The sequence below is a fragment of the Priapulus caudatus genome, unplaced genomic scaffold (genome assembly GCF_000485595.1).
Source record: "Priapulus caudatus unplaced genomic scaffold, Priapulus_caudatus-5.0.1 Scaffold606, whole genome shotgun sequence".
Taxonomy (NCBI): Eukaryota; Metazoa; Priapulida; class Priapulimorpha; order Priapulimorphida; family Priapulidae; genus Priapulus; species Priapulus caudatus.
In genome coordinates this window covers 195,092-218,841 of record NW_014577667.1, presented here as the reverse complement: position 1 = coordinate 218,841, position 23,750 = coordinate 195,092, and the positions used below count along the sequence as shown (strand labels likewise).

At 43.8% G+C, this 23,750-nt stretch overlaps 1 protein-coding gene and 1 long non-coding RNA gene across 2 annotated transcripts in view; one reads left to right on the top strand and one right to left on the bottom strand.

Annotated features, from left to right (window-relative positions):
• LOC106812077 (serine/threonine-protein phosphatase 2A 56 kDa regulatory subunit delta isoform-like) overlaps nt 1–23,750 on the bottom strand; it is a gene marked incomplete at its 5' end in the record, with an annotated part of 41,640 nt that overhangs the window by 3,349 nt on the left and 14,541 nt on the right. Inside the window, 5 exon segments of the mRNA XM_014815845.1 lie at nt 1,905–2,027; nt 4,042–4,117; nt 4,816–4,911; nt 5,966–6,213; nt 6,737–6,787. Coding sequence (XP_014671331.1) covers nt 1,905–2,027; nt 4,042–4,117; nt 4,816–4,911; nt 5,966–6,213; nt 6,737–6,787 — 594 coding nt within the window.
• Nucleotides 2,771–16,685, top strand: LOC106812080. Its single transcript, XR_001394283.1, has 3 exons — nt 2,771–2,900; nt 11,083–11,091; nt 16,675–16,685. It is a non-coding gene; the product is annotated as an uncharacterized LOC106812080 (long non-coding RNA).

The following is a 23,750-nucleotide window of genomic DNA, read 5'->3' as shown; positions in this document are numbered from 1 at the left end:
ACCGTTTTAACGTTTAACCGTTTAAACGTTACGTTACGTCACGTAAACTAACTAACACGTAGACGTACTATATATATACTACTATATATATATTATATATATATATATATCGTATATCTATCTATCTATATATATATATATATATATATATCATATATCTATCTCTATATATATATATATTGATAAAAACTATAGGCTCTTTGGTTGGAGTTATGTGTTGTTCCATCAGGACGGGCTGTGTATAATTAACGAGCATCTATTGAGAAAAAAGCTGCAAACATCATTAATGTGCATCGAGGATAGAAAGGAACAAAACCATTGCCACATGCACCACATCGAACCACCACCAGCGAGAAACTTTCATGAAAATCATATCTCTTAAAACATCGCCTGCATTTAACAATAGAGATGCAGATTATTGAACGTGGGGAATTTTGCACGGCTCCAAATGCTGTACGAATACGAATAACAGCATTTAAACATTTATGCGAAGCAATCACGGGTACTAGTAGCTGAAAAACAGGAAATCGTTTTAGGAGATGTGATTTATTATATTGCGAACGCATTAAGCTGCAGCCCTCGCGTACTCTACCATCTACCACCTACGACAATAGGTAGATGCTGCTTACATATGTTACCCAAGCCGAGTCAGGTATGATTCGAGTTCACAAGAGCGGACCGTGACTGTTATAATTGAAAACACGATAGGAAAATCAGACTGCGATAAATTCTAACGAAGACGAGGTACGGTGACTCATTAGCATCGATGGACAAACTGTATTTTCTAAATTACAGATACTGTCAAATACACGGTAAGATGCACAGTATTATAGTACTAATACCCCCCTAACATCGCACCATTAACAGGCTTAGTACGCCTATTATTGAATATGGTCGAATTAATAATAAAAAGGACAACACGCATAAACATTATCATTTGTCTCCTTAGTCCTAATGAAAAGCAGTGGCCGATGGTCCACAAATATGTTACTTTACTTTTCTAAACATAATACAGATCAGGGCTGTAGCCTGTGTGTGTGTGTGGGGGGGGGAATTAAAATATAACCTTAGCTAATAATCGTAAATATCCCTAACGTGATTTATTTTGGTCACTTATTCATGAAGGCCTTGTCTCAGACCCACCCCTTCCACGCTATGGACGTGCTATAGAGCTGCGCCCGTCGCTCATCATTACACAGTTGAGTCATGAAATTTCCCCCCCCCCCAGGAATTTGCTCAGCCTACGGCCCTGCAGATTGAATTTATTTTCACTTTACAAATTAATATTTTAAGCTCAACTGTATAAACGTATTCGTAACATATAAGGTACAGGCACTAACAACAACAGTAAGAGAGCATTTGGTTGCAAAGGCAAGACAGCAGTACAGCACGGCCGTACCACATGAGATATTAGTTCAGACAATTACTTTTACATAAAACAGAGTGCTATCACAATGGGCAGACACACACGTGTATACATATATACCAGGAGTTAATGAGACAAATTTTGTGTCTCATTAACTCCTGATATATACACACACGCACGCACGCACGCACGCACGCACGCACGCACACACACACACACACATATATATCATGTATCAACCGTATGATATATCACTTAACTAATCTGGGGCCCGTTGTCAGAAACAAAATTAGTCATAACATTAGTCTTAACATCGACTTCTTTTCTTAGACAGCTGACAGAAAAATGGTTACGAGAATAAAAAAATCCTACTTTATTCTCAAAACTATATTCTGTCAACGATCCACGAGAGGAAATTTCGCGTTGAAACTAGCGCCAGGACTAATTTTGTTTCTGAGAACTTGCCTCCCTCCCCCCAACCCCGGTCGCCTTTTTATCGTAGCTGGCACAGGAGGCGAGAGCGAAATGACTAGCTCACCTCTTTGGCAATCTCTTTCTTTATCCTACTTGAGCTGGGCTGAGAATCATCTAGGTCCATCGGTTCGGCCGTCTGCTTGCGCAGCCCGTCTACCAAGCTCCGCGCCGGCGCCGGCCCATCCTTCTGTAACATCACCGTCCGCATCATTAACGTTATCATTGGACAGCTTTCGTGTCAAACCATATGGATTAATGATCAATGTATATACATATATATCAATCTATCTCTATCTATGTAACGTTATCACTTGTCGCGGCGGTGTTTAATACGCTGTCGCTTGCTAGCCAATATGGCCAGTGTCGACGACCAACGCCTTTTGGTTTTATATATGTTGCCTCCCACTCTTAGACTGTTGGAAATCTCTTAATGAGACTATGTAATCTGCTCGACACGGGTCAGCTTTTGTGTCAACGGCATCTGATTAACGATTAATGTATGTATAATACATGATTATAGTAGTATATCTATGCTGTCTCTCTCTTCTCTTCTGCTCTCTCTGTGGGGCTAGTATATATATACGTACGCTGCGGTACCCGCTGGCGGGCTGGGTAAAAATCTGGTGGCTCGCGTTTATAGTTCTAGTACTATTACTATATATTATGGGACACGAGTAGGGAAACATTCGGGGTAAGACATCGACATTGGAACATTGGCACCGAGTATTATGGGCAATATTTAGAATATCGGTCTAATCGAAGATTAATAAGCATGGGTGAATGAACTGTTACGTATGACATTTATGATGACAGGGCACAGCACCACCTTAGAAGCACCTGAGAATAATATTAAATAGGTAATATGGCTACATAGGGTGCCTTGTCCGCCTAGGTATGACGCGGAACGTACGGCGCTGGGTGGGGCTATTTGATATGGTTAGTGTTAGGGTGTGGGGTTGGGGTTAGCGGAGTAGGCGTAGGCGGACTCCTAGCCATCGTTAGTCGGAGGTAGGCGAAGTACGGTTCCGGCAATAATAGATAGTAGCAGGGTACGTTTCCGGTATAACGTCGCACGCGTAGCGCCCAAGGTACGGTTGCGGCGGCAAGTATCGCGGTGGCGGGGGGGGGGGGGGGGGGACATGCCCACAGACCCTGCGGCTGCAGCAGTAAGTATGGAGTAAATTGGAGCAAAAGCTATTGTTAGTAGTAACAGCATGTAGATATGGGTTGGACTTTATGCGTTTGAAAGACTCGTTGATAACAATGTTTATTCGTGTTATTGACTGCTGGTGGGCAGATATGTGTAGAGATTCGTGGGCGTATCGCACTGTTCAGCTCGCCCACGTACGCTATCGGGCATTGTGAAGATCGTAGCGGCTGACTAAATAGAGAAATTCCATATATAGTATAGATAGAGGAGCAGGCCAGCGAGTGGAGTTGTGTGCCACTGGATTTGTCTAGTGAATGCTTTGGCGTGGCCACGGATGCGGCAAGATTGAAATTAAGAAATTTTTGTATTGAATCAGGAAAATGCATAGCTTTGTGAATGGTACAGGTATGCATTATGCAGATGTGCGTAGCGATGCTGAAGCGCGAAACATGCTGAACTGAGAGTGAGTAGTACGGCTTGAACTGGTGCGTGGTTTTATGCTCTGTTTGTTCTAATTTCGATTTTCGGTTTCGGTTTTTCTAGCATACGGGGCAGGCAGCTGATGAGAATCATGGAGGTGAGGGGCAAGAAAATCAATAGTCCATAGGCTAGTTGCTTGGACATTGTGTGAAAGATTGCGGATTGGAGGGGTTTTTCAGCGGATTTGTTGGCCGGGCGAGTTTGCGGGTTTGACAGGCTTTTTTCAGTAACGGAATCCGCACGGGGTAAATAGAGAGATGCAGGCTGTGAAAGTTGGCATGCGCAGATGGCGCTTTGGGGGTTGTGACCGCTATAGGGAAGATACTAGCAGTAGATACGAGTGTACATAGATACTATACATAGATGAATTATCGAGATCAATATTATTAGATATATTGATATAATAGCATAATATATAACATAAATAATAATATAAATATATAATGTAATCATTGTAAGACGTAAAAGCTTGATTGCATTGGTCACTTCCACTTTGACATCATCATGTGTCTATGATCGTACGTGCGTAGTGACGCAGACAGAATCGTATAAACATGGCGGATGCACTCACGTAGTCGACGTTTTGCCGTGCCAGGCTGCACACCTTGTGCCACGCTACCTCTCTGTGCTTCTCCTTATCCTGGTCTCTGTTAAAGTTGAAGAAATTCTTATAATTCAACAATAAATACCAAACCGGTTGCATTTTCGCTGCAGTGAATACCAAACTGATTGCATTTCAGCTACCCCATGTCAATCATCCTCACAAATATTCTAGCTAACGATGGTGACACTCGATGATAGTAGCAGTGATTAATCGATCTACCTAACCATGTTTTACAACACGACTGCTCCGTTCGTAGAACATCGTATTTGTATTCTGGGAAACCACAATTAGTACAGCTGCAAGAAAAAAACTGCAGACGTTGCAAAAATCGACACGTCTCATTATATGCTAATAGATTTTAATACAATTTAGAATTAATGCTTTTTGCATGGAAACAATACAATGGTTCTGTTAAATAGCTATTTACTATTTACTATTACCCTATAGCACTATTTACACAAAGTGAAACCTGTGTTAGACACCACCTCTACACTATGATGTTGATGAAGCTCACTTTTCACATTTCCCACGTGTAGCCTTACACCTCCATAGAACAACCAGCTGTATATAAAGGTCATTACTGCAGTTTCCAATTAGTGGCCCTTACACACACGTTTGGCGATACATTAATTTACTAGTCCAAAAACAAGCGTATCATCTCATCCACCCTAGGCCATCTCACCGGAAAATTTCGTTTTGGGATGATGGCTAATATGACTACTGACAACGGACGCCACGCACCTCTGAGCTTTGTAGTTCTGCGTGCAGTCGTCAAACAGCTTCTGGTTCATCTCCATGAACAGCTTCAGTGCATTGTAGATGAGCCCGTGTATCGTCCTGCAAGCAACGACAAAATCCACGATCAGTACAGCCAGCGCCCTCTAGCGATTCGTCCACGCTCAGCGCGACCAGTACAGCCAGCGCCCTCTAGCGATTCGTCCACGCTCAGCGCGACCTGTACAGCCAGCGCCCTCTAGCGATTTGTCCATGCTCCGCGTGACCAGTACGGTCAGCGCCCTCTATCAATTCGGCGGGCATGTGGCAGTAATAGCGTGCGAGTCTGGAATGGTTGCTACGACGACACGGGCAGAGTAGTTTCCGGTGGGAGGGGCAAGGGAGAGAGCTTCCGCACCCCCACTCCCATCTCCATTTTGGGGATACGAAATAAATACTTCGATGAATGTGCACGCCCCAACAACAAACACGATAAATAAATAACAGGGGGAAAAACGATCTTTTCGAATTGCACTGTTCGTTTCTTGACGGCAACAAATGCATTACCCCGCTCAGTCACTCTCGCTCACTGTCGCACCCCGCTCAGTCGCTCTCGCTCACTGTCGCGCCCCGCTCAGTCGCTCTCGCTCACTGTCGCGCCCCGCTCAGTCGCTCTCGCTCACTGTCGCGCCCCGCTCAGTCGCTCTTGTCCACTGTCGCGCCCCGCTCAGTCGCTCTCGCCTACTGTCGCGCCCCGCTCAGTCGCTCTCGCCAACTGTCGCGCCCCACTCAAGTCGCTCTCGCCCACTGTCGCGCCCCGCTCAGTCGCTCTCGCCCACTGTCGCGCCCCGCTCAGTCGCTCTCGCTCACTGTCGCGCCCCGCTCACTATCGTGCCCCGCTCAGTCGCTCTCATGCCCCACTCAGTCACTCTCGCCCACTGTCGCGCCCCGCTCAGTCACTCTCGTTTCCTGCTCAGTCACTCTCGCGCCCGCTCAGTCACTCTCGCCCATTGTCGCACCCCGCTCAGTCGCTCTCGCTTCCCACTCAGTCACTCTCGCCCATTGTCGCGCCCCGCTCAGTCACTCTCGCCCATTGTCACGCCCCGCTCAGTCACTCTCGCTCACCACTCAATCACTCTCGCCCATTGTTGCGCCCTGCCCAGTCGCTCTCGCTCACTTGTTCCAGTGCGCCTTCGAGTTCCTGTAGAGCGCCGGGAACATGATGGGCAGGATCGTCGTCGCGTTGTCGCTGATCAGGCTCAGGATGTACTCATTGTTCCAGTAGTAGAGCGCGCGCTCGGCGACCTGGAAGTGCGGACTCGACACGCACTTGGCGAGTTGCCGGAACAGCGGTGACATCACCTTGTTGAACTCGGCCGGCTCAATGACGTCCAGTATCTCCTCGAGCTCGTTGAGGAACATCACCTGCGGCGGCGGAGTTTGAAAGATTTTCGACTGGGAAGCTTCGTTTTTGGAAAATTTCGAGATTCGAAAAATTCCAAGAGTTGAAAAACTTCAAGAGATGAAAAATTCCAAGAGCCGATGAAATTCTAAAAGGTAAACAAACTCAAAAGGGCAAGGACTTTTAAAGTTAGAAAATGTTCAACTTTGGACTCGAGTCCAAATATCCGTAAGGTTGAAAAAACCTAGAAAGTTCAATAATCCCACGAAATAAAAAAAAAATAATGCATTGTGTTGTGGGATGTCGCGCCTTGCACTTATGTAGCGTACAACTGAAAAAAAAGTCTCGTGGCCAAAACGTAAACATAAACCAAACAAAAATAACACAAAGAAAAGCAGTAGGGATTGAAAAACAGCCGTAACGGAATTGAAAGGAATAGAAATCAAGGATGAATATACGTAATTGTAAATAAAATTATTATTCTTAGTTCTTATGCTTTAATTGGATCTGACTGTGTCTTCTATTTGGGCACTTTAGATATCTCACCTCTTTTGGAGAGTGAACCTTTGGCCAAAACTTCAACAGTCCCATGATTGTCTGCAAGAAAGAAGAAGCTTGTATATGATACATTGTATGTTACGTATGTTACGTATGTTTTGTATGTTTTTTATGTGTGTTAGCGTGCATGCGTGCGTACGTACGTACGTATGTATAGACGTAGAAATATCGTCCAATCACTGTGCATCTCTCTAGTAAGAATCGCAGTGCGTAAGAATTATTAGCCAATCACACGCTTTGTTCACATCTATGCCGAGCACTGCGAGCGTCTGCTGACACGATTCTTTCCTCTGATTATTCAGAAGAAAATTCTTCAGGTTTTTGTTGTATGCCCTTTGTGTCTATACGCATAGTAAAGTAATAATTAGAAGTAAAGGGTTTAAGAAGTTTAGAGAGTGTGCTAATCTCTGGAAAGACGTTGATTTCCATCATGAAGTTGAGAACAAAATCGCAGCTTGCAGACTAGGCTAGGTACTTGAAGGAGAAGGATGCAGTTTGTGAGCTACAGCTGGAGCTGCGTGTAGGTGATAGATCATAGCGTTGCAAGGACAAGGTAACGTAACTCAAAACCCATTTATTATTATGATATTATTATAGTATCAAGAGCTAATAAACACCTATTTTATTTAGCTCTTTAGGTATTTATTAACTCTTGATATTATATATGAACCCATTTAGGCTAGTAAAGTAATCTCAATCCGATGACATGCATAAATCAGATCCAAATACCTGGCAACTCAACGCTATATTTTCTATTTCCACACGACAAAGTGTAAAAAAAGAAAACTCGTTTTTTTCCATTGGCATTGACTGCTAGAGCGTCCAACTGCTGACTAAACAGACTGTTTATGGTAGCGTTCAGTTCACAAAATACAGATTATCATGGCTGTCTCATAAGAGCACAAATTGACAAATTGAAATGAATGAAATGAGACTAATGTTTGAATTTATTTTTTTACTACTAAAAGAAGAAGGCATCGCCATGGTCAACCAGGCTACCACCCAGACTGCTACCGTCATTTGTACCCTATGTACCACTGTACTTCCATCTGTATTTAATCTCTGATTATTTGTTGGCATGTAGGCAGTGTTGTTAATAATATTATCTCTGTACCAGCATAATAGAGTTTTGTAAGAAGACATTTTGTAGGCATGTTTTCCCAAATAGATGTTTATGTGCAACGCAATTACTAGTAATCTGGATCACAGAACTCTGTGCTCTAAATGTTAGGCAATGTCATTTTTAAACGGGCTCCAAACATTTAGAACCAGTAATATTTTTGTCAAATTACAGAAATATATATGTTGTTATTTTCAATGTAATGTTCTATTTTATGCAATAACAAAATTAAGAGTGCTTTAAAATTATGTCATGTTTATACTTGTACGTGTATGCAAGATGTATACTTGTATACGCAAGAATTGTATCTCTCTGCTCAGAGATTTTACTTCAGGAAAACCAGTGTCAATATACTATATATAGGTAAGAATGTAGAAAGTAAATTTTGTAGGAAGCTTGTGTTTCAAAACATACGTTTGTGATTTGCTCCACTGCTTGATTCAAAGTTTTGTTTATAGTCAGATTCAGATTGAAGAGCTGAACATTAATAGTGACCTGAATTACAGCACAAACATTTCAACCCATAATGTCAATTATGTCAATACATGGAAATTTGTGTTTTGTTTATCGATTTTAGTGCAGTAAATTAGCGCTTTGTGATGTCATTCTGCTCGTTAAGATTATTTATCTAGCTAACTTTCATGTTTTATGAAAAAATTGATATAATAGTGTATACAGACAAGAGAGTGATCATGATTGGAAAGGGGGCAGATGCAGGAGAGTTATTGGAAGAGGGAGAGGGGTAGAGGTATAAGATTGAGTGGAAATGGGGCCAGAGGCAGGAGAGAGATAGTAAAGGGGGAACACGGAGTGTGATTGGAGGCGGACAGCTATTTATTGAAGGAAAATGCTGAATAAAACCAGTAAGGAATAATTTATTTTAAACTTCTTGTGAAGGGTCCAGTCCATTAAGGGTGAGCATTCAAACTTCTAAGTTTCCATAGTTATCCTGTGTGTTTAATTCCTGCAGGTCGTGGTTCTCCATTGATAAACAGCATTTTTTCACGAGTTATTGCATTATTTTAACTGTTTCATTTGATAACACGAAGAGTAATCTCCCATAGGATAACACACAGATGTCTTAGACACAACACCAGGAGGCGTACATCATAATTAATAAATTTTTAATTGGAAATAACTAATTAGTGCATTTTTTCACGAGTTATTGCATTATTTTAACTGTTTCATTTGATAACAACCACGAAGAGTAATCTCCCATAGGATAACACACAGATGTCTTAGATACAACACCAGGGGGCGTACATCATAATTAATAAATTTTTAATTGGAAATAACTAATTAGTGTGCACTTTTTCATGAGTTATTGCATTATTTTAACTGTTTCATTTGATAACAACCACGAAGAGTAATCTCCCATAGGATAACACAGATGTCTTAGATACAACACCAGGGGGTGTATATCATAATTAATATTTTTTTAATTGGAAATAACTAATTAGTGTGCAATTTTTCCCACTGATAAGTTGTGCAATCGTGTTCAGTATATTTTTCTCTATCTTTGTGTAAAATTTCATGTAGATGCAGATGGGGGGGTCACAAAACATGAAAACACAAAACATGAAAACTAAAGCAGTTTTGGCTGCTCACCCGGCGGTCTAATATAAATGTACATATACATCAAGAGCGTATAAAGAAGGAGAGCATACAACGGTGAAATGCTGAAACCATGTTGCAGTATTAGTCGAATTAATAAACTTTCCCTGTTTTATGTTGACGATACTTTGCAGTATTGTTGATCAGCTGTCCTACCTTGTTAATATAAAACAAACCGCATGTCCCTACGATGCCTCTACGCTGAGATAATGAGCAGTGAAAATCTGGTATTTTAGCCGAAAACCGACTCCAGATCAGTCAGTACTGCGACTGTCTCTCGTTTTGTGCACTGTATGTTGCTTCCGGTCGCCGCTGTGTAGCGCTGACTCGATACGTTATTACTACAGCGTTACTACATCCAGCGTAAGGGGCGGGTCATCACCATGGCGATAAATAACAAGACGTTTTTGTGGAGTAATGGCTGCGTCAATGACTGGAAATGCGAGAAAAGATAGTAGTAGGAAAATAAATTTCATTGTAGTTGGGTCCAGAACCTCAATCCCGTGACCATTCTCTGGCTAACATGTTTTGACGATTGATTTGACTTCTATGGACGTTTTATAAAAAATTTAGAAACCCGGCCCCTCCCAAAAATGCAGGCATTTTTTGCTAGGGGGCCAAATCCAAAATTGCCGCCGACGCCATTTTTAAAAATCAACTTTTGAACCAGAGCAGCTAGAATCAAGTATAAATACACTTTTTCAACTAAATCAACCACGAGGATTCCGATTCTGACATCAATTTGATGCTAAACGACAAGCTATCCACTCATGAAACAAGTATACTCTGCGCGAATCAGACCATATTCTTTTCGACGGCACATCAGAGTTATTGCATCTTGAGCGAACATGAGCTATCGGTCACTACAGAGCCTCCTGCCGAGACACAGCTCTATCGTGTCCTCGCGTAGGTTCCAACAATCTCTGGGTCAAGTCATCTACAATCAAAGAGCCATCCTAACCCGGCGGAATTTGCGGACAAGATTGAGTCCAATTCCCGCCCTTCGCGATGAACGCATAGGCGACCTAGTTTAATGAACACGTCCGGAAGTGGTTCCTATGTCGAAGCAAGAAGCTCCTCCACTTTGGTTGTAAGCAGTGAGCAACTTGTTCATACAGTGCCTGTCCTGGCTCAGGGAAGACCTCAATTCAGTACAACCTTGTCCCATGCCGCCATAGGCGAGAGCCTGAGGAGAGGAAGAGCTCTCTACCTCAGCGATGCAGTCCTGCTATTCTGCTTGCGCCGAGAAGAAGAGTAGATCTGTCTCCTCAGCACACTCTCTCTCACGTCCATCCAATTCCACAGTATTGTCCGCAAATCCGACCCTACCACTAACACGGCATTCAATGCACCGTCACACTTCATGATGACACGTTCAGTAAGGATCCTGCGTCTGACTCGTGTTATCAAGCTTAGGAATGGGTATCAGCTATCCGAACGTTCTTCTCCTTCCGTGATGTTCTTGGCCATGCCATGATCTGAACGGTTGTGCGGTTTGTCCTGACAGATCCGTACTGACGGAAATACCAAGCTTCAGTATCATTGACAATTTGAGATTTTCCTCAACGACACCTGACAGGAGGGGCACTGCACACCGCAGTAAACTGGAGTTTCTAACAGCGTCTTGAAAATCGTTGTACAGGACGAAGGAGTGGCAAACACTACTGGACACGATATTGCGGATGCGCGTAGTCTAAGGACTACCAGAACTGTGTCCACAGCAATAGACCGGAGAAGTATCCCGAGATGGCAGGCAGTAAACGTGAACAAAGACATCTCATGCGTGTGAATTCCGCCCTATCATCCGCTCTCAAGACGCCGCTGGCTCCCTCTCATATCAATACAAGAGGCCTCATGCGCAAGCGAAGGCATCTATTCAAGGCACTTGCTCGCACTGACGCGATGAGGCGACCCGCCCATCAGCACAACCAAAGTATACTCGCCGCCTTATACATGGTTCATGCTTGTTAATGTGCATAAAGATAAACAAGCATATACGCGGACAGTCCATATAGTCAAGCGCGAACAAATCTGTGTAAAATGACGTCATGCACAAACTGTCTACTATCTGTCTAAGTCACACTAAGCACATGGCCATTCTGCCTCCTTAGTGGAGATCCATCCCTGTGTTGACAGTCTCATTCACCCCAGCCTGAAAGCGAGAACCCAGACCTAAACTATACCGTGACCATCTCGTCCGGTCCTTGGTCCCTGTCCATACACAGTGTGTGAATATGAAGCGGCTATCCTACAAGCGATATGCAAGGGGAGAATTAGTGTAGAGTACTGCTGGAGGAGTATTGCGAAGGCTCTGTCGATCGTTTGCCGCTTGCAAGGAAGCATTATAAGAGGGTGCTGCAAATGTTGCGCTCAATGTGATAGGTCTCACTCATCAGCCAGCTGTGAAGATAAGTCATTCCGACTTTGGCTGTTAAAAGAACAGATAACGCTTGAATTCTGAGAGATATAACCGTTCTCCAGGAAAAGCGCGCTCCTGTCATGTAAACTTGGAGATGATCTGACCTCGCGAACCTCATCCTAACTCTCTTACTCATTTAAGATAGTGACATGGCAGACTACTGAGGGATTTCTTGTCCATTACAGAGCGGCCTTAATGCAGAATTGCACAGCATATCCATGTGTATGTAAACCTGAACGAAGTATTTCTGCTCTCTACGCGCCATGATCCAATGATCGTAGGTATGCACAGAAAATATGTAACTGGAAGGTGCTTAGCCTGACTCTAGGCAACCTGACCTTCCCTCTAGCCTTATGCTACCAAGGTGCACCTTCCTCCAACTGACTTCACCCAGTCCATCACAGGCCAGCCCTACTCGCACATGGCATGACATGTGACTCGAGTGCACATGAACAACGGCAGCAAAATGAAATCTGGCCTGGCTCTCCTATCGCTTTCAGAATGAGGAAGCAGCGGTGCTGTTGCACTCCAAATCGTGAACAAGTAGCGCGAAGATCCGGGCAGCTCACATGCCGTCTGCCAACCGAAAACCAGCACGGATGAGGAAGCCAATGGTGAAGCGGCCTGAAACTGATCGAGAAAGATGAGCATGCGTACCAGGACCTAGTTACGTGCAATACAAAGAGTTGAAAACATCCTTCCCGTTTGACCATCATCCCCCCACTCCATCCTACCGCACATATACTGTCACCATTCGCGCCCCTTCCCCCCCGCCAAACCAGAATGACCTCATTGCAGACCTTCACAACTGCAGCCTTCTTACACGGAAGCAACTAACGTGACCGCTTCTTTGCGAAGAGCGGTTCGTTTCAGTAAGAATACATCCAATCTAATTGCCTCAGCCCTCTGAGCAAACGCTGACGTTCTGCCAAAAGGGACAGACACGACAAGCCCAAGGGAGGTACCTCAAGCCACAGACCATGAAGATGGAGCGTGTACGCAATTCAAGGCGTCGATCAACCTGGTTCGAAGTCAGCAAATCTAGTGACCTCACTGAGTTGCTCAATACATCGTGGTGTCCGAAAGAAAATGCTGGCATCTATGTTAACTGCAATGCACATACCGAAGACGCCAATAGAGCTAAAGCTCATCCAGTCAAATTCTCAATCTGCATATGTCGATCTACAAGAACCCTACATCGCTATCGCGACATTGGAGATGATCTGGAGAAGTCGACTCCATCACCATGAAGACCGACAAACCCACGTATGGTAGCAACATACAATGTCGACTCATGTCCACATTTTGGCAGTCTGGCATCCATTATCCCTGTCCCGACATGGAGAGCTAAACGGACATCTGGTGAACAACCCGTATGACACAGCAATACTCGAACTAAAGATGACGAGCCGAGACCTGAGGGTGGCAGGTAAAGGCACATGTCCCAACACTCTACAATGAAAATTGGGCATCCTTTCCCCTGCTGTTGATGGCATTCAAGACGCTGCTTTGTTAGGCAGTTAAGCAACAAGAGCGGCTACAAGCAATGATAGCGCTACCCTGACCTGACTTGCACAGACTGGTGAAAGCCAGAGATTTAATACTCTGTTTGGCTCCCACTGCACTAACTTGCTCAACACAGCAACCAATGCAGAACTACAGCTTATGTCAGTCTAGGCTGACACGTATACTATTCTCCACTTACCGCACTTCTGCGCGAGTCAGTTGCAATGACCCTGTTGCTTTGATGCAGCTGAATACCGATGCCTATTCTCAGCACAGTCAATCTCGCAGGTCAGCTGCCCTGTAATCCTTTGTATCAACGAGAAAGGAGGTTATAGTCTCCGTCCCTGCCTGTGACTGACGAGATAGGCAGATTGTATTGTGCAGTCTGCAACTGCAAAAATACAGGTGTGATTGCAAACCCAGGCTTCTTACGGCAAGGTAAATACTGTAGTCCCAAGGTGGCGAAGAGCCCTGTGCGCGATGCAGCGCTCACGGTGCGGAGATGATCTGCCATGGAGGACGACGGATAAGACGAACTCTTCCACCTCACACCCGAGCCGTCTATGCGACAAGAAATACTTCCATGCTGAGGGCTTCAGCGAAGTGAAGTGGAAGAGTATGAAGAAGAAATCCTATACGTTCCTCCAGATGAGATATTCTCTCGAGCAACACTGGTCTCATGCGCCAACTACCATTGGCGACTATGGCGCGCACTATTGCCCCTGAAAAACCACCCTTCTCCCACTCGTCATGGCTGGGAGTTGTGTGTGGATCGCTGTCGCCTGTTCGACACACACGACCTGCCTCTTCGCGCCATGAACTTAACCTGCACCCAGACATAGCAGAAACAGCGAAGACGATGAGTAACATTGATTCTCATGAAGGAAGACAATGAATCGCAAATACTGAGGCTTCAGAACCATAGTGTGGCATGAAAACTCCGATTCAAATTGATCTTACCTCCTTGAATTCAAATACTATATTACAGAAACATCATGTATTGCCTATATGTGACGTTAAGTAATGTGTTTTATATAATAGTGCATAGAGTGAAATATGAACAAGTTTATGTTCAAGTAAGTTTTATATTCAGTTTATACATAACTTCATTGATAAAAGTTAACAACTATAAAAACATAGATTATTTATACTGTAATTAATTGTTGTTACGTTACACTCCAGCGCTAGGTAGCCATCTTGGATATCTGGTCAAAATGATATTAAAACGTAAAAGTGATGTCGTATTCGATTCTCCATGTTTGATTTAGTGGGAGAAAAGTGTATTATAGGCTGAATCAGGTGCCACCTGGTTCAGATAGTTAATTTTTCAAGATGTGTGCTGGGGTCGTCTCTGGATAGTTTGGTCAAAATGATGTTTATAAGCATCAAATGAGTCAGAACGGATCCTCGTGGTTGATTTAGTGAAAAAGTGTATTTATACTTGATTCTAGCTGCTTCTGCTCAAAAGTTGATTTTTAAAAATGCGGTCGGCAGGCAATTTTTGGATTTGGCCCCCTAGCAAAAATGCCTGCATCTATTTGGAGGGCAGGGTTTCTAAATTTTATAAACGTCATAGAATACAACTTCAATCGTCAAAACAATGATACCTGTCAGAGAATGTCACGATTGAGGTTCGCGACCCATATGCTGCACATCTCGATAATTCTAACTATACCGTGCTTCTCTGCCATAACCTGACAAAACAAGTTACTGTGCTCTGGGTTATTAACTCCGCTTATAGTTAAAAAGTTCTTTCCGAATCATAACTAAGTCGGCAATCTCGCGCATGACGAATGTAATTAACGTTACCACAAAATCTTCAAATCAATCTGCAAAATATATTTGATAAAATTCAGGAGTTGTCATCCATTTGGTCATAGCAGGCTTCTCCAATGTAAACTGCACTGTTGTTATGATAAGGTAAATATCTGATAAATCAAATTTCCATAAGGTTCGCATTTCACATTGTGTATTTTTTATTTTTTTTTGTATTTCACAAACGCAAGTATTAAATAGAACTGCCACGCTCTGCCGCGTTGATGTGAATGAACAAATATACTTGGCTAACCCCATTCTGGGCCTTACCACCATTACAAAATTTGAGCAATATGAATATCTTGTAGACAGGACCAATATGTGCACATTTTTTCCCGGAATCGTTGGAAAAAGTCCCTTACGTTTTAATTGATTTTGCTAGGCCTGTAGTAGTTGTAAGATTGTATGTTTAATCTGAGCCATTTGTTATTACTGCGTTCTGAGTCTATAAGGTAATTCTGTCAATAATGCTCGTTTGAACTAGGGATAGCATTGATGGGCATGCTGGTATAACGTGACGTATACATATTTGATGCTGTTTTAGAGCAAAAGTACGTTTTGTACAGTTGGAAATAAAGTTTAGGACATACAGACAAAAAACCAACGGTAGCAGCAGGAACGTACAAACCACACAGATATGAGTGGCCAACTCCTAATTGTTGGATTCTCGTAGAAATTACTATGTTTTATGAACCAGACACACATACCAAACCACCACTAATACACGTAAAGACTTGCACTGTGGACACGCTCATATGTGTAAGCGTAACAGACATATGGTTTACCGTACTATTGTTACGTCATAACCGTTATCGAACATTAAATCCCAGGCTTTACGACCTACAGCCACGCTTGTCTAACCGATGAATTCACGATGGTGCAGAGTTCGAATAACTTCAATTTAAAACAATGAAAAGATAAAACAGTGAAAAGAGTACGAGAACAGTTGAAACGAATACTTAAGGCATAAAGAGAACTGTGTATGAGAAGTCAACACTGAAGTTGTGTGTGCGAAAGGATCCGTCCAAAAGTTCAGACTCGCTCGAATGCTGAATTCCGCGCCACAGGCATTGACTTTCTCGACACTCGTTTATGGAACCAACCAAACCCTTCCTTGGAATACGCAACCAATTTCCGATGCAGAATCCATCATGCTCCCGATCCCAACTTTTAGATACTCCCGCAGGAATCTCTCAGTGTGGCTAGTTTTCAAGTATTCAAATCTGCTGCGAGAGAATTACTTCGGACAACGTAAAGCAAGGACCGTGTCTTGCAACCCCTGAAAATCGCGCGATCGTCAACAGCGGCGCTCCTAACTGGTTTCAGCTAATGCATCCGCATCCTACAGGCACTCGAGGCAGACACGCGGTCTCGAGCGATATTGTTCCGAACATTCCAGCTAACCGACTAGATGAGAGCGTGTGAGCGAAGACCTCACCTGTGCTATAGTAGCCGAACCCAGGTGACAATGCACTTATCCAGGTGCAAATACACGTCTGGTTAGCCCCAGACTGTTCAAGACATCACAACTCACGGCTTAGGTCATAAGTAGTCGAGTAAAACGGGAGGAAAATACAAACGAAACACCAAAACATACCACTTCGCCTCTCCTACCTACCTAACTAACATGCATGACACAGAAACTCTCAGAGCCACAATAACTGGGAGCACAGATGTTGACAGCCCGTATGAATCACCGAAGCTGCGGCAAAGTAAGCTGGTCCGAAGATTAACTCACCCAAGCTGATTCAGGAGAAGAGACAACGCGCCACATGCCACCGCCGCTGGTTAGGGACGACAGAATAAATTTCAGTGATGTTAATCAACCGCGGTAACTCACCCCGAGCTGTCCCGTGTTTCTAAAGAGTCACCGCCGACCACACAGAATCTTGAATTGTAAACGGGAAAATCAATATTCGATCAATTTTGCGATATTTGGTAAATATGAAAAATTCATATTCTAATTGGTATGAATCTTGTAGCATTTCATTACTTGTCCATTACTTGTGGATTTTCATTATTATTATTTATTGTAAAAAGAGATGTAACGTTTAACGACATGGTTAGGCGGAACATTGTTGTACGTCATACCGTCTATCACATTAACCAGGCTTCTACACACACCTTGTCTACCGAGTAACTTACATACGGGTGCAAATTAAGACTACACATCGCTCCGGATCATATATTAATGGAGACGTAAATTTTATGCTGAAGATTATTATTATGTTAAACTAAGAAGGTCATAATTGCATTACTATGCCCTTGCTGTATCTCCCATACCGTTAGCCGTTAATTATCCTGGCTTCCTTGAGTAAATTCGTGACCAGACGCTTGCTATTGGCTCGCGCCGCGTGTTCGATCGTCAGAGCCTACCTCTAAAAGCACTTCGGATATGTTCGTAGCTTTGGCTAATTGAACCGCTGATTTTAACGATAGACGGGATACTGCCTATTGTATTTTGCGCCATATTCGCGACCAATTCTTCAGTCTTCCGATAGTTTCTCAGCTCCTTCATTGTTGGATGAGGCCTCAATATTCAAGCAGCGCCTCCAAGCATGACAGAATGTTACATAGACATCCCAGGCATAGATGTTCCATTCGGAAGCAAGATCTTCCTCAATTGGGAGGAGACTTTCGTCAAGGTTACGCTGTATGCCCCAACGAATCAAAACTATATTGAAAACACTGCCTCCAACGTTCCATACATATGGCCCACACTTTAAAAGTTGTTAAGTCTGACTAAAGATATGAGAACGCAAAATCACAAGCCACTACGCGCAATGCTCCTACAACTCGCAACGCGAACCAACAGCCAGCTGACTAATGGCAGCCACACATCATCTATTGAAATCCCGTCCCAGTGCAAATCAATCAGCGAGACATGCGACAAACATAAGTGGATGCTGTGTTTACCAATGTATCCCGTTTCCTCAAGAACTGTCTAACGTTCTGTGATAGCCCACACCTCTCAATGAGACACTCAATGACAAAGTCAATCAAAGAAACCTATCCAGGTTTGTCCAAACCGCTACACGTTGTAAGACAGACAAAGCCATCTGCGCATGATGAAAACGAGGCCAACAACTACTCCATGGAATTCTTTACTCCATCACACCCGTACCTAGCATACCTCCACACCGCCTCATTTTAAAAACCAGGAGCAATAATCAATGACTATACGTCAACAGATATAACTAAAGGAATTCTCAACGCACCAGGACTGTACAATAGAAGCCTACACACTATATTCCTATGTGCCGAAAGCCCAACTCGAAGCCACGTCTCACAAGGGAAGAGTCCTCATCCTGCGTTTAACTTGCTCCATCCGACGCAACGATTCTTCACATGCATACACGAATTCAATTTTCACTCAGACTTGTCTACGCTATGACTATAAAACAATCTCCCAGGGCCAGAGTTTCAAGCAACACGGACTCTACCTCCAGGCCCCTGGTTCTCCATGCCAGCTATGTGCCCTTTCACAGTGCCAGAGGCTACCCAACATCTCCATCAAAGTGACAAAACATTCATCACAAGGCCTTTTCAACAACAGGACTCCTGCCCCAAAATGTCATTTACAAGGAATCATTTTTAAAGACTATCGGTACCACAACCCCATAACCGACTCCACCTCTAATATCAACTCTACATACTACTGTACCCTGTTTAATTTGGGTTGTCTTCATATCCGCAAATTAAAAAGTAAAATTAGCATCTTAAGAATTTACAGTACCGCCGCAAAATAAAACAGGCCGCAAATATTACCGTACAATATGTCAACCAGTCGACTTTGGCCAAACATTATCAACTCGTGCGGAGCACGTAATGCTAGATATTACTATCTGTATACCGAATAATACGTAAGCAGTATTTGCAGGTATTTACAGTAATATGCGCAAAACAATAGCACTAATAAAAAACACTAACTGTATTGGCAGCTGATTTATTCTTCTAGATAATGTGATAATAAATAATTTTGTCTGTTTCCTATGTTCCCCAGTGAGGTCCCATAGACCGCCCATTCAACCTCCATACGCTTAGGTATCATCAAATTCCCACAACCACTTGTCCACAAACAGACACCTATTTACCTGCAGATAGCGATATTCATACTTTTTCCTAGTTGCAGCTCACCACCCGTCTCACACCCCCACCAACTACACGGCCCCTCAACACCGTACATCGTAATGGAGTGAAGTGATCCCACTCTTTACCACTGTATCTTGTTCTACTCCCACTCGCCACAACACACATATGACCCCGTTAATACAACACCACACACCACCCACTGACACCACAACATCCAGTGGATACACCGAGGCAGCTTTTAACCGGTCCCCGGCTCAAATCGTGGAGGACTATACCCCGCCCTAAAAAACCGCCAATAATACGCATCCAGATGTCCAAGACACACACACCCACACACACTACTCCCCGCACGAGCCACTCGAGAAAGACAGACTACAACAACACACTTGGCGATAACTTACGTCCAATTAACTAATATAAATATAAACTATTCGCTGAACAAACTTGACACCACATTCCCCACCACAGACGAGAGCAAGCAGACCAGAAAGCTCAACTCAGATTGACGTTTGGGTTTCCAGGTCTGAGCGACGCTCATTGATCCACTGTCTTGCGGCACCTCCCACACCTGAAACAATGAAACCACAAACACCTCCACACACACACACACCGCGAACGACCGTGTTCAATCTATGATTTCCACAACGGTACAGAGCTGTCGAAGACAAAGATGCCGATCACCAATCAAGCAAACCAAACACACACGCACAATCGATTTTTCCGGAATTTCCCTGAAGCTACCGCCCAGACTTTCCATGCGAGGATCCACTGAGACAAGCGATGGTAAAAATACAAGCGAATCGTTGCACAGCAACCAGTAGTGACAGAATTGGGTCAAACACCTCACACCGCTGTCAAATGAAATTCCCTCCTCCACCATCCACTTTCACGCCTAACGACCACAGCACCAAAGCAGAGGGACGAATTGCCGCGAAAGCCTCGTGAACACACATAATTCCCTTGCTGGCTGAGGAGACGAAAGATTGGCGAAACTGGCAGACCTAACGCACCCCTCGTCGCAAAGGTATCAACCACGACCCTTTGATGACAATACATGACTCTGCTACCGCATCCCCCCCCGTACCAGCAAATCGCTAAACGAAACTGTACTACCGCCCACTCCGTCATGCAAGCCCACTCCTCGCTTGTTGCACAACACACACACTTTTTATCCATGGCGGCATCAGACTCAGCAGTCGAGCTTCAATAAGACTGGACACGCTCATGAAGAGCGTATAGAAACCTCGAGCCCAGTTTTGACAAAATCGCCGCGAACTAGCAATCACAACAATCAGCTCTCTCCATTCCATTAGTTTGTTGGCTTTAGTTAGGTTAGGACAGATACTGGTAATGGACTTATAGTTATCAATGGCAGTTTTTCGAAGTAAATAACAAAAATTGATACATGGGCATAGGGTGTGAACTGATCTTCGGAAGCGACGTCGCTAGGGGTGAAACAAGTTCAAAAAGTGAATAGCACCTGCACTAACCAGACCTAACCAATAGTTAACATTTAGCAAATGCACAAGAGCTTGCTCGTACTCGTAGGGTTTAAGTGCAGTTGAGTCTCTAAGGTATTCGCATTTTTGTAATGAGTATCGGTTCGACGACAGAAAACATTCGAAGCCTTCCGAGCTTCTATCACCCAGCAATAGTTAAATCATACCCCGCGGCCTGAATACACGTGTCTTCAATTGCTTTCAAACCGCTTGCAGCCCGAGCGTCTGAGCAGAAACGCTTCGATCACAATGAAAATCCAGTCGTTGCTATCTGAGCATGTAAAACAAACGGCAGATGAGACGATATGCTAGAGAAGCGTTGCCAAGAGGACGGTGTTTATCCAAAGTGCTCGCGCCCGCAGGTCTCGGCAAGGACGCACGCCATGCACACCCGCAGAACTCCAATCGACAGTACTGCCAGCGACGCTAAGCTATGGATTCCGTGCCCGAATGAATGGCGGCGCATCGCATCCATAGGCTCCACGAATCAGCCCGCCAATTAGTGGGGGACACACGATGATAGCACCATCTTGGCACGTCAACAGTTTGACTGTTTAAAAACTGCTAGACCGAGTAATCATGTTCGTAACCCGGTCGACTGTGTCACGCGAAAAATCACAGATCTACTCCGTAAACTGCGAAGAGTTCTGACATATCCGCGAACCCTCTTGCCCAGTATGCGAAACGGCCCTGTCAATATCAGGAAACCCTACCGGCCCTTAGTTCTCGCCCGTCCTTATTATCGCGCCCCCACGCTGCAACGTTTGACTAAGTTCCAATGGCCGAGCCTCGTGACGTATGAGTGTAACGCAGTGCCTCCGCCTGCCCCGCCCCCTATAGCCCCCATAAGACTGCACTCTCTTCACCTCTCGTATACTAGTCACTCCCCTCAGAGCTAATCAGATGGAGCGAGGTCTCATAGTCAATATATACACCCTTCTGTACTCGCAACCCTTCTCCGAAAAGAAGTAGCTATACTAGAAAATTCAAGAATTGGTATCATAGTTTCGTATCTAGTTAGTCATATATTTTATTGAACGCTCAAGGCCTCGGATCCTAATATAGGCGTATTCTAACCCCTAGCCAAGATCCCGTTTCTTGGAGCAGTAGATATAGCGTACTAGATACCAAAACAGTAAACCTATTATATAGTACAAGTGTAGTAGTCTTAGTATTACTAGTGCGTCAAGATAGACCATGCCCAATTAATGGGCCCGAATGTGAGAATGGGCAATAACCAGCCCAATGTCATTACAATGTCAATATAACTATATATATTATATCAATAAAAGGTTAAGTTATGTTAGGGTCCCCCATTTATAGTAAAGTTAATTTACAGTACTATACCTAAGTTAGTCATCTATTACTATTATATAAGATCCTGCCGTCCTGTAGTTACTAACTAGTATTATAGTAGTGCTGTAACTAGAAGTACACTACTACTAGTACTTATATATAATTATTGTAACAATGTACTTGTAGTCATAGAATAATATATTCCTAGTGTGGAAGATGTAAAACCACTATATAAGCTTCTCTACCCTCTAATTTCGCCCCTATAACATTCTACGTAAATCGCAATATGCTCATAGTGCAACACACAATTAGCACCGAAACGCCTGCTTACGAACCCCGCGCTGTGCACAACACTTTGAAACTTTCAATAATATAATCTAAAGAAACACGAAATCTAGATACTCATACTGAGTATACGTAGTACTACTAACATAGCTGTGCCTGCGTGCACTACAAACCAACATGCATAAGAGAATTACACACATAACGACTGGTGTAATAAACGACAGTTCGACATTCCAGAACGCTCTACACCTACCGAGGTCAAGCGATATGCCGAGTAAAAGGTGTCAAACGGTACCCGATCTAAATATCCCTCTAACATTCGCTTTCTATGCCCGTCTATCGCAGAACGATATGTATTACCCTCATTCAACAAGAAAAACCTAAAGAAGAAACCAAGAAACGTCTTATACGGCAAAGAAAGCCGCGATGCTGACTCGAATTAGATGAACTTCGAATTGAGAACATTCTACAGAAATGTCGAGCTCCCCCTGTATCAAAACCGATCGTCGAATGGCCAGAACTGCTCATCAGCCGTAATTGGTCTCTGCGTATATATTGTAAACCGTTAAGGCTGAACGACCGTGGCAGCAAAGACTGGTAACGCCCGCTACGCGGCGTGCTGCCGCGATGCCTTCCGCCGGATACCGCTGCAGAATGTCTAGAATTTCAGTATGTGAGTGAGCACATTGTATGAATTAGAAGCACCTCAGCCCAATACTATGACACAGTCGTGACTTGGTCGTTGTTTCTTTCTGCCGATTCGAACTTGTCCTCTTATACACCCGATACCCTTGTAGATGTCACGATGCCCATCTATACACATCAGTCCTTTGTAAAGCTGTGGGCTACTATACAATTAGAGCGTGGCGTATATCCTTTGTGTGGTGTAACATGAGCAGCAATCCGGCTTCACAAATCATCTATTTTTAAGAACGGAAATCGCGTAGTAGTCGCGTGTGCTGCTGTATTCTCTACACGGGCATTCATTATGTCGCCTGCTCTTCTTTGATTTCGCAAAAATTGAGCTTGGAATTTGGTTGCTGTCGTCCTTCGTTCCACCTGCACGCCGCATTCCTGGCATTGTTTCTCCTGGCTTCTGCCTTGATTACCCCCTTCTCCCAGCTAGGCTGATTGGTGTGAGTGTCCTCATTTTGTTCGCCGCATTGATGCTGCGCGTCTACGGGCTTAGTATCTCGCTTGACTAGTTATTGCTGATGTATTTGGAATTAGTGTGTGCGTGCGTGCGTGTGTCGCGTGCTGCGTAGTGTTGCGGCACTTTGAGTGTATACGTTCATTAGTGTTCACCATTTGTAATACCTAGTTGTTACTCGTACATGTCTTTGTCCATATTAGAAT